The 14,023-nt window shown below is 48.8% G+C and overlaps 1 protein-coding gene across 1 annotated transcript in view; it reads left to right on the forward strand.

Annotated features, from left to right (window-relative positions):
- The first annotated feature begins 1,253 nt into the window (after nucleotides 1-1,253).
- Atcay (ATCAY kinesin light chain interacting caytaxin) overlaps nucleotides 1,254-14,023 on the forward strand; it is a 24,076-nt gene continuing 11,306 nt past the window's right edge. Inside the window, exons 1-3 of the mRNA XM_031349824.1 lie at nucleotides 1,254-1,585; nucleotides 6,471-6,600; nucleotides 10,751-10,809. Of these exons, the coding sequence (XP_031205684.1) occupies nucleotides 6,524-6,600; nucleotides 10,751-10,809 (136 nt within the window). The 5' untranslated portion in view covers nucleotides 1,254-1,585; nucleotides 6,471-6,523. The remainder of the gene's footprint in view (nucleotides 1,586-6,470; nucleotides 6,601-10,750; nucleotides 10,810-14,023) is intronic.

A 14,023-nucleotide genomic window follows, 5' to 3' on the forward strand; every position in this document is an offset into this window, starting at 1 on the left:
TTCTACTTCTGGTGACGTCTGGAAATCAACCGCAGTTCTCAGCTGCTAAATCAAATCTCCAGCTTAGTCTCCATTTTCCCCAGGACCCTTGCCATGCTAGGCAAAGCTCGACCCCTGACCACGCCCTCAGACCCTCACTGGGGGAGTTCCATGCAGGACGTCACCTCTGACCACGCCCCCATCCCTCTTTTTTTTTTTTTTTTTTTTTTTTTTTTTTTTTTTTTTGAGACAGGGTTTCTCTGTGTAGCCCTGGCTGTCCTGGAACTCACTCTGTAGACCAGGCTGGCCTCGAAGTCAGAGATCCGCCTGCTTCTGCCTCCTAAGGGCTGGGATTACAGGCGTGTGCCACCACCGCCCGGCCTGCCCCCACCTCTCTTTAAATGTGTGTGTGTGTGTGTGTGTGTGTGTGTGTGTGTGCCTCTGCGCCTTGCAGAGGGCAGAAGTTGACATCAGTGGCTCTCCGATTGCTTTTCAGTTAGCCCCAGCCTTCTCATGTGGCTGCTTCAGGCTGGAACTGCCAGTGCACACAGCCACACTAGCTTCTATGCCTACGCCCCTCCTCCCTGACATCTCCACGCACACCTGCTGAACCATCCCGCATGACCCCTCTTCTCACTTCTGACATGGGGTTTCACTGCGTTGCCCACGATGACCTAAGGTTCACTCCATAGTCCACCCTGGCTTTGAATTTGCAACCCCTCTGTCTCAGCGTTCCCAGTACCTGAGACCAGGATACAAACTGTCTTTCCATCCTACTGCAGATGCTGAGCTGCTTAGCTGTCCATTTTTCCATCGGGTCCTAGAATTCCTCTGGGCAACTGCAGGGGGCGCTGTTTCCACGGTAGCGCAGACCAAAGGCACCTAAAACAATCAGCCGGGTCTGCCGCATCCCAACACCCAGCCTTGTCCTGGGTGAATGAGGGACCCTTTGACTCAGCCTGGAAGGGGGATCTGGAAGCCTCCATTTCTCTGCCCTCAAAGATGGTTTCAAGGGCGTCTCTTTCCCCATACCAAAGAGTCCTGCAGACTCCCCACCCCCATCCTATAAGAGCCAGGCCACGGCTATTTGTTCGTTTATTTATTTTCTCTTGTGGTTTTGCATAAGTGAGATGCACCATCTCAGATTTTTTTTTTTTTTTTTTTTTTTTTGCACCTGCTCTGGGCATGGCTGGGAGAGATGCTTTCCTCTCAGCCAATAGGGAGAGGAGGATGCAGGCAGGGATGCTGGAACTGTCTATCAGGCCTGGGCCCGCCCCCTGCACACAAAAGCAGCTTCCTCCACTATCTGAGGGCAGACAGAGCCTCAGCCATCAGAAAGGGAAAAGCCAGAGCCGCGGCAGGCCTGGGCTGCAATGGCAGGGGAAACAGAGACTAAAGGGGGACAGGGGTTCTGCTACTAACCCACAGCGTCGCCTTCTACAGCTGGGCTGGACAGGTGTGCCGTGGCCACGTCGCCCTGGGTGACCTTCCTCGGATGTGGACTTGGCCCTGAGCATCCTTTCGCCAGGCCCCTCGCCTGGGTACCACCGAGAAATGCCCGCCTTTGTGTCCAAGTGACAGCGCAGAGGCAGCCGCCGCCACCGAGGTGAGTGGGCCTTTTGCAAACTGGAAATTTAAATTGTCATTTGTCCCTCGCTTCCAGCCCAGCTTTGGAAAGGTTTACTGGGGAAACGCTGGTGACACCCCAGCGCGGATGCTGCGCCAGCCAGGAGGGTCGGGGGTGGGGTGAGGGGAATGCAGAACCGAAGGACTAGAGCCCCAGTTCTTGGTGGAACGTCCTGGGGGCGGTAAACCTCCCATCCGGTGTCGAGTGTTTTCTATTTATAACCGAGACTGCGGGCTTGGAGAAATCAGCATTGCATATACATTTAAAAGGGTGGGTTTTTTTTAGCATCGTGGCCACTGGCCAGGACCTACACTGTTTATCCTGGATTTTTGGGGGTTCCTGGTCTCTCGCCTGGCATCCATGGACACCCACCACACCCAGGACTTGGAAGTCTGTAGATGAGAGAGCCCTTTCCTGGTCACGGGGGTCATGTAGGACCCGTGTCACCTCCCTGCACGGACACACAATGGATTTGGCTCAGTGCTAGGGGAGGCTGGCTGCTCACCCTATGTTGAGAACACACTGGGGGACAGATTTTTTCTTCTCTGCTGTGTCTCACTGTCTTCTTCATGAATGGGTGATGACATTCAAGTGGGCCCCGCCTCCCCCGGGCTCTGAATCTCCCAGGCGTGTCTCAGCTTATGGCCATCATCTACTGGCTGCTGGAGACACACCCCAGCCACCAGCCCTACATGACTGCATGGCATTGATTGTTGGGCCAAGCAGTGGCCCTTGTCATTGGATCAGGGATGACATGGTGGTAAGCCATCGTGAGTCTGGACCCTGGAATCCTATTGTCAACGTGGAAATAAGAAGAAAACCATGATGTAGCAGACGTGGTCCTGTGGGTGCCAGGGTATGGATTGGGGGCGTTCCTAGCTCTGTATGTGTGTGTGTGTGTGTCCTCCCAGCACTGGCTGCCAACGCAAAGTGCTTCCATCTGACAGCCTGTGGAGTCTCCATGGCACCAGAGCACCACACTATCTGATGCCCTGCTGGCAAGGGGATGGAAGAACCAGCCCAGTTGTAACTACGGGTTCACAAACCAGACAGAGCCGCAAGGGCTCACCTTGCAACAGGACTTAAGTTTGATCTGCAGCACTCTGGTGGCTTCTGGGAACACAGAGCTGAGCCAGTAGAAATAGCTGTTGGCCTGAGTTTGCTGCCTGGGACCCACATAGTAGAAGGAGAGACCTGGGACCTCCATATTGTCCTTAGACTTCCCCGAAATAGCCAAAGAAGTACAAATACCCCCTACACTGACAAAATAGATAGCTAATTGTAAAAGTGATCAAACTGGCAATGGTGGTGTACACCTTTAATCCTGGCACTCAGGCTGAGGTGGGATCACATAGGGACATTCAGGAGAGCCAGGACTACACAAAGACACACACACATATACACACACACCTACAAAAATAATCACAGCTCAGGCTGGAGGGGGGGTTGCTCAGTAATTAGAACACTGGCTGCTCTTGTAGAAGATCTGGGTTCAATTCCCAGCACCCACATAGCTGCTAATAACCACCTGTAACTCCAGTTCCAGGAGATCCAACACCTTCTCTTTTGCCCTCCAAAAGTACAAGGCATGCATATAGTACACAGACATCTATGCAGGCAAAACACATGCATGCAACACAAGTCTGGGACAAAACAAGGGATCCTAACCCTAGGGAAGCAGAGACTGGAGGGTCCCAGGACTCGGGTGCAGAGAGCCTCTGCCTCAAAATGGGCAGCAGAGAGTGACAAGACACTGGTGTTGACCTGTGACCTCCATCTAAGTGTGCACACCATGCATACCAAACAATCGACTTTTATGGAGCAAAGGAATGAGGGGTGATAGGCTCGGGGGACATCCCCAAAAGCTATGGCTTATTCAACCTACTCACACACACGGGAACTGAGGCACTGACAGAAGAAACGAGGTCAGGACCTGACCTGGCACTCAGTTTTCTCTTCCACTATGTATGTCCTGGTAGCTAGTTTTTGCTTCTTTGTGGGTCCTTCTTCCCCACCTTTTATCCCGCCCCCATCACTAGATAGACGAGAAACAGGTTACAGTAGAGAGGAATTAGGAGAATCCTTGGATCTAATTTATTTCCCTTTGCTTCTTCTTTGACCCTGGCTACTAACAAACCACAACCCACCCACCCCATCTTGGGACCCTAGCATTTATATAGCCTCTGAAAAGTTCCCAGAATTCCTAATGTCACACAATCTCAGAAACTATCTGCAGCTGGCAAAACCACACTTCTACTAGAGCACGAGGCAAATCATAGTCAGCTGCTGCTGACAGTCCAAAGCAGCCCCACATCCCACACCTGGGGCTAAAATGAAACCACATCCTTATAATATTTCTGTTTCTCAAAGAACCAAAATCCCAGAGCTCTCACTACATCCCTGTTTCTCTTTTAAGGCATTAACTGTGCTGTTTGTAGAAGGAAATTGTAAACAGAACCATTTTCATAAAACAAGTGCTTTTTGGTCAGTGGCCAAAGTTTTCAGGATTCTTCTCCAGCTCAATTCTAATCATTATCAGTTTTGATAGTATCCACCATTTTTGTATTTCCTGTAGAAATATAAACAAATCTATGCCTCAATGCAAAACGTTTACAGGCTTTCATTGTCATGTTAATGCAGGCTTATAATACATAGCTTTTTCTGTAACTCAATCTCTCTCTGCTGCTGTTACTCCTTTCTCGTTAACACTTAGAAAATTTTAAACTAGGAAGAGCACTATCGATTCTATCTCTGGGATTTAAAAAAAATTTTTTTTTCTCTTTGTTGCATGTTATTCCTTGACTGAAATATCCTGTAATTTTTGCTGCAGGGCCTCAAGCCAGGTCCCTAAGGCCATGTCTCAATGGTAAGAAATTACCTTGAATGTCTTTTTTGGACTACACTCATTGGTCCAATGGTAACCCTTGCCACATTGCCAGCACACCCCTGGAAGCCTAGGTCTTCTTTCTAGTTTATATTTTTAAAAAACCATTGCCCCTGGAGATGCCTTGTTCTCAGGAAAGAATTCTATTTTGAGTAGCCCAGTTATTTAGAATTTGTTTCACACAAGGGAAATGCATCCCATATGAAATCACAGCCTCTTTAAAAGGCCTTGGATCTATCATTTCTACAGGATCCCATCCTATCTCTTCGTGTATGTGTACTGGGAAAACTGGTGGTGGCCTCCTAACCCCAGCCCACCCCTTCCCTAACTCTGGCAAGTTGTTCCAGATTAACCCTTTCTTTCCAAATGGGCCGTTTCATCAGCCTGTCTTCCTGCTTTTCCAGCTGTTCTCTGACCGGACCTTCCTCTGGAGAAGTTTTTCCTCCTTCTCGACCGCAGGAAAAGCCTAACCGCTCTCTCTCAGTCATCCAGACTGAGCCCTGTTCTCTCTTTCTGGTGCTCCTCGCTTCCCAAGCACTTCCATCTCCACCCTCACCATCTCCAGTGATCCCTTTGTTTTTTCCATTTCAGCCTTTTGTTGTTGTTGCTGTTTCTCAGGCCCCTCCATTTCCACCTGCAGTTTTCCCAATTTTTTTTTTGAAGCAATATAAGAAGAATAAAAGGAAAAAAAACCCAGAAAATCCCTATAGGAGCAAAGCAGATATCCCAGTAGTAGTAGCTGCAATAAATGTTTTATTGACATCTTGAAAAAAAAAATCCATTTCTTCATCCCCTGCTGTTTCCTCTACGGCATTTGGAATCAATGTTTCCATTTTTTTCTTTACAGAGCCCCATGTTGGAGAACACTTGTAGCTGGCCTTTGCTACTTTGTAGTTTTTCTTTTCCCCACTCTTTATTCCCCTAACCGCAGTTTTACCCCAACAGTACATAGGAGAGAAAGAAGGATAGAGTGGGGAGAGAGAGATCCCCAAATCTAATTTCTTTCTTTTTGCTTCTTTTTTGGCCACAACTACTAACAAATCACAATGCACCCGCTCTGTCTCTGGGCTCTAGCATTTATATATCCTCTGAAAAGTCCCCAAAATTCCGAAGGTCACACAATCATGAAAACTATTTGCAGCTGGAAAAAACCTGCCTCTGCTAGAGCATGAGGTAAATCTTAGTCAGCTGCTATGGACAGTCTGAAGCAGCCCCACACCCCATACCAAGGATTAAAGTGAAAATATATTTTTACAATATTTCTATGTTTCCCAAAGAAACCAAAATTCCAGAATTCTTACTATAGGTCTTATGATTGAGTTGTGGTAGCAGCTACCCTTTCTCTAGTCTAAGGCTGAGATGGAGGGAGGGGGCAGGTGACCTGGATCAGACAGAAGCTGGTCAGTGAAAAGATCCTTTTTGAAAGTGTCAATCACGATGGAGAAATATGATCCTGACAGTCATTAATATTAAAGTATGAATAAGGTGGGTGGGTTTTATTTGGTTGGTTTTTCAAGATAAGGTTTCCCTGTGTAGCTATGATTGTCCTGGAACTTGGCATGTGGACCAGGCTGCCCTTGAACTCAGATCTGTCTTCCTCTGCCTCCCAAGTGCTGAGATTAAAAGTGTACACCACCACAGGCTGGCTGTGTTTTAGGCTTGTTTTGTTTTGCTTTTGTTTTTCTTTTTAACTCCTCCACAGTTGAGGTTGGTGGAAAAGGAGGAAAAATTAATTATCTTGGGTTGGGGCTGCTCTGAAGACGGTGGATCTGGGAGGTCCCAATGGAGGGGGCTATATCTAGAGGCTCAGCTCTGCACCCGAGTTTATACACAGGCAGAGTGTGTGTTCATCTGTGAGACTGGAATCCCACTACTGTGAGATGGGTCAGTCAAAGCGCTACACCGATGCTTGTCGGTGATGGGAGGCTGTAGTCATGGCTGTCTAGTTCAGTCTAGTTCAGTCTGCTCTTTCTTCCCCAGAGATCATCTTCTGGGTCACCCAAGTTTCCAGACCGCTTCTCTTTCCAGCTCACATGGGGACCACAGAAGCTACACTAAGGATGGAAAATGTGGACGTGAGGGATGAATGGCAGGATGAGGATCTGCCCAGGTGAGGGTGCCAGCGTCCCTGTCGTCGGTCCTTGGGTCACTGCTGGCAGCGCAATTGTTGCTGATGTTGTCAGAGCCTTCTGGAAGCACTTCATCCAAGACTACTTGACAGGGAATCCTTGTAGCCAGGCTGGTTGCGATGTCCAAATGTTAAAGCTCAGCTCTCCACAGAGGGAGCCTGAGAATTAGTTAATCTGAGCTGCAGAGCAAAACCCTGTGTCAAATAGCAAAGGAGAGTGATCAGGAATGGAGAGAGCCCTTCCTAAAATCCCCCAGTGAGTGTCTAGGGGCGTGGTCAAGGGTGGAGCATTTGCCTAGACTTTTCCAGTGAAGAGCTAGGGGCGTGGTCAGGGTGGAGCTCTTCCTAAAATCCCCCAGGGAGGGATTTGGGACGTGGTCAAAGGCAGCATAGTACCTTTTAGACTAGCCTGAGCTAAATGAAATACTATTTTGATTTTTTTGTTTGTTTGTTTTTTTTTGTTTTTTCGAGACAGTGTTTTTCTGTGTAGCCTCGGCTGTCCTGGAACTCACTCTGTAGACCAGGCTGGCCTTGAACTCAGAAATCCACCTGCCTCTGCCTCCCAAGTGCTGGGATTAAAGGCGTGAGCCACCACCTCCCAGCTGAAATACGACTTTGAAAAAAAACAGGTCCTGTGGAGATGATTCCCGGGTAAAGTACTTGCAATAGACCACAGGGAAGAAGCCAAGAGGCCATTTGTGACCCTAACTGAGGAGGTGAAAAATTGGGATCTTGGAGCTTGCTGACCATACATACTAGTCTAGTTGGCAATGTCCTGGCCACTGAGAGACCCTTTCTCAAGAACAAATGGAGACAAAGTGTTGGGGATTGGTTCTAATGCTTTGTCTTATTTCGGCTCCCAAAAGCCAAGCTTCCAGACCTGAGGGTCCCTGCCCCCGCTGGCTTCAATTGAAAATAAAGAATTACCATTTAGCCCTTGGCTGGGCAAGGAGACCGGACAGGACTTTTAGATTGTGCATGCAAGAGAGGAGAGTGGAGAGAGAGAGGAGAGGAGGGGGAGAAAGAGAGGGAGACAGAAAGAGAGGGAGACAGAGAAAGAGAGAGAGAGAGAGAGAGAGAGAGAGAGAGAGAGAGAAAGAGAGAGAGAGGTAGAGTCACCCTGATGAGGAAGCAGAGGGATTAGACGTAAGTGCTGCAGGAAAGAACTAAACCAATTTGGGAAAATGGCTCTAGGGGCCACTCCGACAATTGGGCCTGGGATAACAGAGAAAAAAAATATAGATTTTAAAAGATGTTAACACAGGAATACCAGCAGGGACAGTTTGCTAGCTGCAAGGAAATTTAGAAGTGCCCAACCATTGAGCTAGTCAAGGCATATCAAAATTAGCTGGTGTGTGTGTGTGTGTGTATTTCATTTGCAAATCCAGAAAGCTCTTGGGCAAGTGCAACCTGCTAGGAGCCAAAGCAGTTTAAATAAGTCACTGCTTCAACAAAGTGAGCACGGTGCTAACTTCCTTATACACAGAGCTAAAAAAAACAAATATGGCTGAGTGGTAGAGGCGCATGCCTTTAATCCCAGCACTTAGGAGGCTGAGGCAGGAGGATCTCTGAGTTTGAGGCCAGCCTGGTCTATAGAGCAAGTTTCAGGACAGCCAGGGGTACACAGAGAACCCTGTTTGAAAAAACTAAAAAATAAAACATATATATGGAGGTTGGAAATCATATCCAGCATGCAGGAAGTGCTGGCATCCATCCCAGAAACACACAGATTCACCTCTGTCATCCTCCAGCCCTCAGAAGTAGGGGCAGAAGGACCATGGAGTTCAATCAAGGTCATTCTTGGATACTTTGGGAGTTCAAGGCTCCCCTGAGTTACATGAGACTCTTGACAAGAGACAAAAAGCAGAAGTGTGAATTTCTTTATAAGCCCCTGAGACTGGCCTCCCTGGTCAGCAAGTGAGGTCCAGCTGTGCACAGCCAAGGATGTCCTTATCCATGAGACCACTGTAGTGACTGTCCTCACCCATCTCAGACAAATACTCCCTTGTGTCATGCTACCCCCATGCCAGCCTGGTGCCTCTGAGGACCCCGGTCCAGCTGCAGCCTCACAGATGCCCTTGTGCATAGACTTTCAGGCAGGGATCCGGTCTAGGGTGTATGCTCCATTCCCAGGGCAAAGTCCAACCCAACAGGTTACTGGAGAGAGAGAGAGAGAGAGAGAGAGAGAGAGAGAGAGAGAGAGACAGAGACAGAGACAGAGACACAGAGAGAGAGAGAGAGAGAGAGAGAGAGAGAGAGAGAGAGAGAGACAAACACACACAGAGAGAATGAGTGTGTCTGGTTTCATGTTGGGACAGGGTTTCCTGTAGCCCAAACTATCATGTGCCATGATCACTCTGAGTCTGTGATGGTCACTGAGCTGACAAAGAGCATAGCAGACGCAGAGGGGAAACTCCGGCCTACATGGTGACAGGAAGCAGAGTAGGATTTCTCTGTGCTGCTCACACAGTTGAAAACTGACTGGATGTGTATTTCTAGAATGTTCCATCCAATGTTTGTTTTCATTCCCGGTTGACCCCCAGAAGCAAAACCAGTTTCTTTCTCATTTCACTTTCCCATGATCCCTGGTCAAATTTCAGGGTGATTCTCTGAATTCACCATCAGTACCATGCCGGCTGGCTCCACTGCCCCTCTCCAGTCTTTGTGGCCCACTTACCCAGCTTTTGCTTCGCTGGAAAGCTGAGGCTGAGAGGCAGAGGCAAGAGGATCTCTGTGAGTTTGAAACCTGCCTAGTCCACACAGTGAACTCCAGGGCAGCAGGCATACACAGAGAAGCCCTGTTGCAACAAAACCAAAACCAAAACTGGGGTTAATACTGGGGTGGCTCAGTGACTAACTCACATGCTAGTGTGGGGACCTGACTTCAAATCCCCAAGGGCCATGAGGGGTAGGCTTCTGACCTCTGTGATGGAGAGGCAGAGGCAAGGATTTTGGTTCATCACCCATCCAGCCTGGACCAACCTAGCTGAATCTGTGAATTCCAGGCCAGTGGGTGACCCTGTCTCAAAATGCAAGGTTGCCCTGCAGGATGGTTCACCTTCTACCCAGCACTTTGGTGTGAGAGAGCAGCTGAGGGGTTAACACATGGAAGAGGCTGCAGATGTGGCTCCGTAGTCTAGAACTTTGCCCAGCTTTTCATTGTTTGGTTTTAGACAGGGTCTCAGGTAGTCCAGGCTGGCCTACAGTTTCCTATGTAGCTAACGATATCCTTGAACTTCTGTTCCTCTGTTGATCATCTTCCCAGCCTCACCTGAATATGCACATCTTCTTTAGTTTTTAATTTTTTTATTTTGAGACAGGGTCTCTTTATATAGCCCTGGCTGCCCTGGAACTCACTCTGTAGACCAGGCTGGCCACAGGCTCACAGAGATCTATCTGCTTCTGCCTCCTGAGTTCTGGAATTAAAGGTGCAAACCACCCCTTCCTGGATTTTAATATTTTGTTTGTTTGTTTTGTTTCTTTTTTCGAGACAGGGTTTCTGTAGCCCTGGTTGTCCTGGAACTCACTCTGTAGACCAGGCTAGCCTCGAACTCAGCAATCCACCTGCCTCTGCCTCCCAAGTGCTGGGATGAAAGGCATGCACCACCACTACCCGGCTATTATTTATCTATTTATTTATTTATTTATTTATTGTGGAGACAAGGTCTGGCTGAAACTGGGAAGCAGATGTAAGAGGACTGCCTGTTTGGGGCCATCCTGAAGTTCAGGAGTCACTAAACTGTGCTTACTACCCAGCAGAGAGCAGGGATCAAAGCTGAGGCCACAAATTCATTCCATGCAGTGACCCTGAGCCCGGGTGTTCTGGGACCTGCTTCCGTTTTCTCTCTGTGAAATATACTTCCTGCTCTTCCTAAGGTCGCCAAGAGGAGACAAATAGGATCATACCTTGAAGTGTTTGTTGGAGGGAATGAGTGTTGGCTCAGGGGTGGAGCTCCAGTCCAGAATCCCCCAGTGAGGGGCTGGGTGCACAGTTCAGGGGTGGACATTACTGGCTTGATCTGACTGCATTTTCTTTCTTTCTTTTTCTTTCAACTCCCTTGGCTGGACCTGTCTTGGTCATCTGTATTCCTCCTGTTGCATTTTTGACTCTGGTACCTGGTGGCTCTGGCAGACCACTCCCAGAAGACACCGGGGTGGAGCGGCTGGGTGGCACAGTGGAAGACTCCTCCTGTAAGCACACAGAATACACAGAGATGCTAGCGGGCTTGGTTTCAGGATGCAGACGGCGCTCGGGGTTGCGTGCAGGGTGGAGAGTCAGAGGTGGGGGCTGCTGGGCACCAAGACTGCAGGGATAAGAGCCCATGATTGAGAACTCCCATTTGAAAATGGCACCATGTCTTACCGTGTGTCTTAAGCTGGTTTTCTGATGTCTCTCCCTCTAATCCCCCAGAGGCTAAATGCAGGTAATGGGCTTCCAATCCAGACGCCAGGGAGGGTTAAATGGTAGCATTGCTCAGTGCAATAAGCACCTGAGTTCAGATTCCCAGAACCTGGGGGAGAGAGGTCATGCATGGTGACGCTTCATTTCTAATGCTCGTACTGCACAGGTGGAGACAGGAGGATGCGTGGGTTGCCCCTGTCCCGCTAGTCTATCCTAATCAGTGATGCCCAGGTTAGTGAGTGCCTCCATCTCAAAAACCCAAGGTGGAGAGGGACTAAGACGACTCCAGTGAAGGGCTCTGCCCGTGTACCCACACGCACCTGCACACACATTTTTTTTCAGTTACAAAATATATAAATTTAAATCTATGTCTGAGCATGGAGGTACTTGCCCAGAGTTCCAGAACATGGAAAGGCTGAGGCAGGAGGATTGCCAGAAGTTTTAGGATGGCCTCGGCTGTGGAGGCAGATCAGGATCTATGGACGATGAGTTCCTGAGGCCAAGAGGAAGAATTCACCACTAGACGTGTCTTACCTAGTGTTCTATTGCAGTGAAGAGATGCCATGATCACGTCAGTGCTTGTAAAGGGAAGCATTGAATCAGGGCTGGCTTATCAGTTTAGAAGTCTAGTCCATTGTCATCACTATGAGAAGCACAGGGACACGCAGGCAGACGTGGTGCTAGAGAAGGAGCTGGGAGTTCTACATCTTGATCCATAAGCAGGAGGAGACTGTGAGCCACACTGGGCAGAGCTTGAGCACAAGGGACCTCAAAGTTTCACCCCTACAGGAACACTCCTCTGAGGGGACCAAAGATGTCAATCCCTAAGCCTATGGGGCCATTTTCACACAAACCACCAGAGGGCGCTGTGGCATGGATGGCCCAGGTCCCAGGTGTGGCCCGAGCGGTGCCCCTGCCAGTGCAGTGCTCTGGCTTGTGCTCCCTCCTCCAGATCTCTCCTCCTCGTTCTTGTGTAATTCTTGGACTGGAATCCAGAACATAATCTGTAGCCACAGTGCAGCTCCTCTACTTCAGCAGTGTGACAATGACCAGCATCACATGTACCCTGTGCCTGGCCTGGCGGGATTTTCTTTTTTAGGGTCCAGACCATATTGGTGGAGCACACACCATTTTAAAAACGTTGTTGTTAGCCGGGAGGTGGTGGCGCACGCCTTTAATCCCAGCACTTGGGAGGCAGAGGCAGATGGATTTCTGAGTTCGAGGCCAGCCTAGTCTACAGAGTGAGTTCCAGGACAGCCAGGGCTATACAGAGAAACCCTGTCTCAAAAAACCAAAAAAAAAAAAAAAAAAAGTTGTTGTTGTTGTTTTTCAAGAGATGGTTTCTCTGTGTAGCCCTGACTGTCCTGGAACTTGCTCTGTAGATCAGGCTGGCCTCGAGCTCACAGAGATCTACCAGCCTTTGTCTCCCAAATGCTGGGATTAAAGGTGTTTGCCACCACTGCCTCATTTTAAAAACTTTCAAAAGTTAATTTTTTTTTGTTTTAAAATATATCTATTTTCATATATTTTTAATATATTTGGATCATAATCCCCATCACTCTAGACCTTCTCACCCAGTACAAACTTAAGTCTTTCATCTGAGGTTTCTGGTTATTTGTGGCCCGCTACATTTTATCAGGGTCGTACAGAAGAGCATAGCAGAGGAGCACTGCCTTGATCAAGGGTAACTTATGAATGCCAGCAACCCTGAGCACTCCGGCTCCTCATTCCCTGCAGCTGCTAACTGCCCACGGCACCTGGGAGGGCGGTCCATCCCACGGCACAGCTAAGCTTCTAATCTATGGACACACACATAAATATGTAGAAGACAGTGTGACCACCTTCCCATTGAGCAACAGAACAGAAGTCTGTCCTCTAGGGCCCGAGACCTTCCCAGACCTGGGCTCCCACCAGCACCAGACACAAGTTCCCTCCTGTGCAGCCAGAACGGGCTGTGCACGGACGGCCATTGCTCACGACCCGGTGCTGCACCTCTGTGGCAGTGACCCACCTCGCCTTCCAGCCAGGATGGTGGCTCACAGGGCAACCAATGAGACTCCCAGTCACCTCACTGGCTGCCTGCTCAGCACCTTCTGGCTTAGTGACATCCAGGCACCAGGAGGAAGGTTCCTGGCCAGTTCCAGCTGGATTTCTTCATGTCCTTCCATAGGATGGGGTTTTGAATATGGTCAGGTGGGCAGCCAAAAGCAAGAAACAGTCTGTGTTGTTTGGAGACCTGGCAAAGAGAGCAGTCTTAATTAGGTTTGATTGCTGTGAAGAGAGACCACAGCAACTCTATAAAGGAAAGCATGTAACTGGGGTTGGCTTAGAGAACCCATTATCATCATGGTGGGAAGCATGGCAGTGTCCAGGCAGACCTGGAGCTGGAGGAGCCGAGAGTTCTACATTCTGATCTGAAGGCAGCCAGGAGGAGATTATCTTTCATATTAGGTGAAGATGGAGCAGAGGCCCATCAAAACCCCACCCCCGCAGTGATGCACTTCCTCCAACGAGGCCACGCCTCCTACTAGTGCCAGCCCCTATGGCTACATGTTCAAACACATGAATCTTTGGAGCCAAAGGGGGCATCCTCCTTTTTTTTTTCTTCTTTTGTTTCTATTTCGTGTTTTCTTTTGATTTTTGAGACCTGGTCACAGGTATCCCAGGCTAGCTCAGACTTACTATGTAGCTGAGAATGACCCAATTGCTGATCCTCCTGCCTCCACATCTCAAGGGCTGGGTGTGTCTTGTCAGTGTGCATTGTAGGGCCTTGTAAGCTTTTCTTTTTTAGGATAAGTTCTTTTTGTGTCTGAGGGGGAACAAAACCGTTTTGGTTTTTTGTTTGTTTCTTGAGACAGGGTCTCATTTTGTAGCTCTGATTGTCCTGGAACTCACAGAGAGATCCTCCTGCCTCTGTCTCTGGAGTGCTGTGGTTAAAGGACCACTGCCCGGCCTGACAAATACCAGTTCTGCACAAAGTCTAAGGTTTTTTTCTTTTCTTTT

Source organism: Mastomys coucha, unplaced genomic scaffold (assembly GCF_008632895.1).
Source record: "Mastomys coucha isolate ucsf_1 unplaced genomic scaffold, UCSF_Mcou_1 pScaffold4, whole genome shotgun sequence".
In the NCBI taxonomy this organism is placed as follows: Eukaryota; Metazoa; Chordata; class Mammalia; order Rodentia; family Muridae; genus Mastomys; species Mastomys coucha.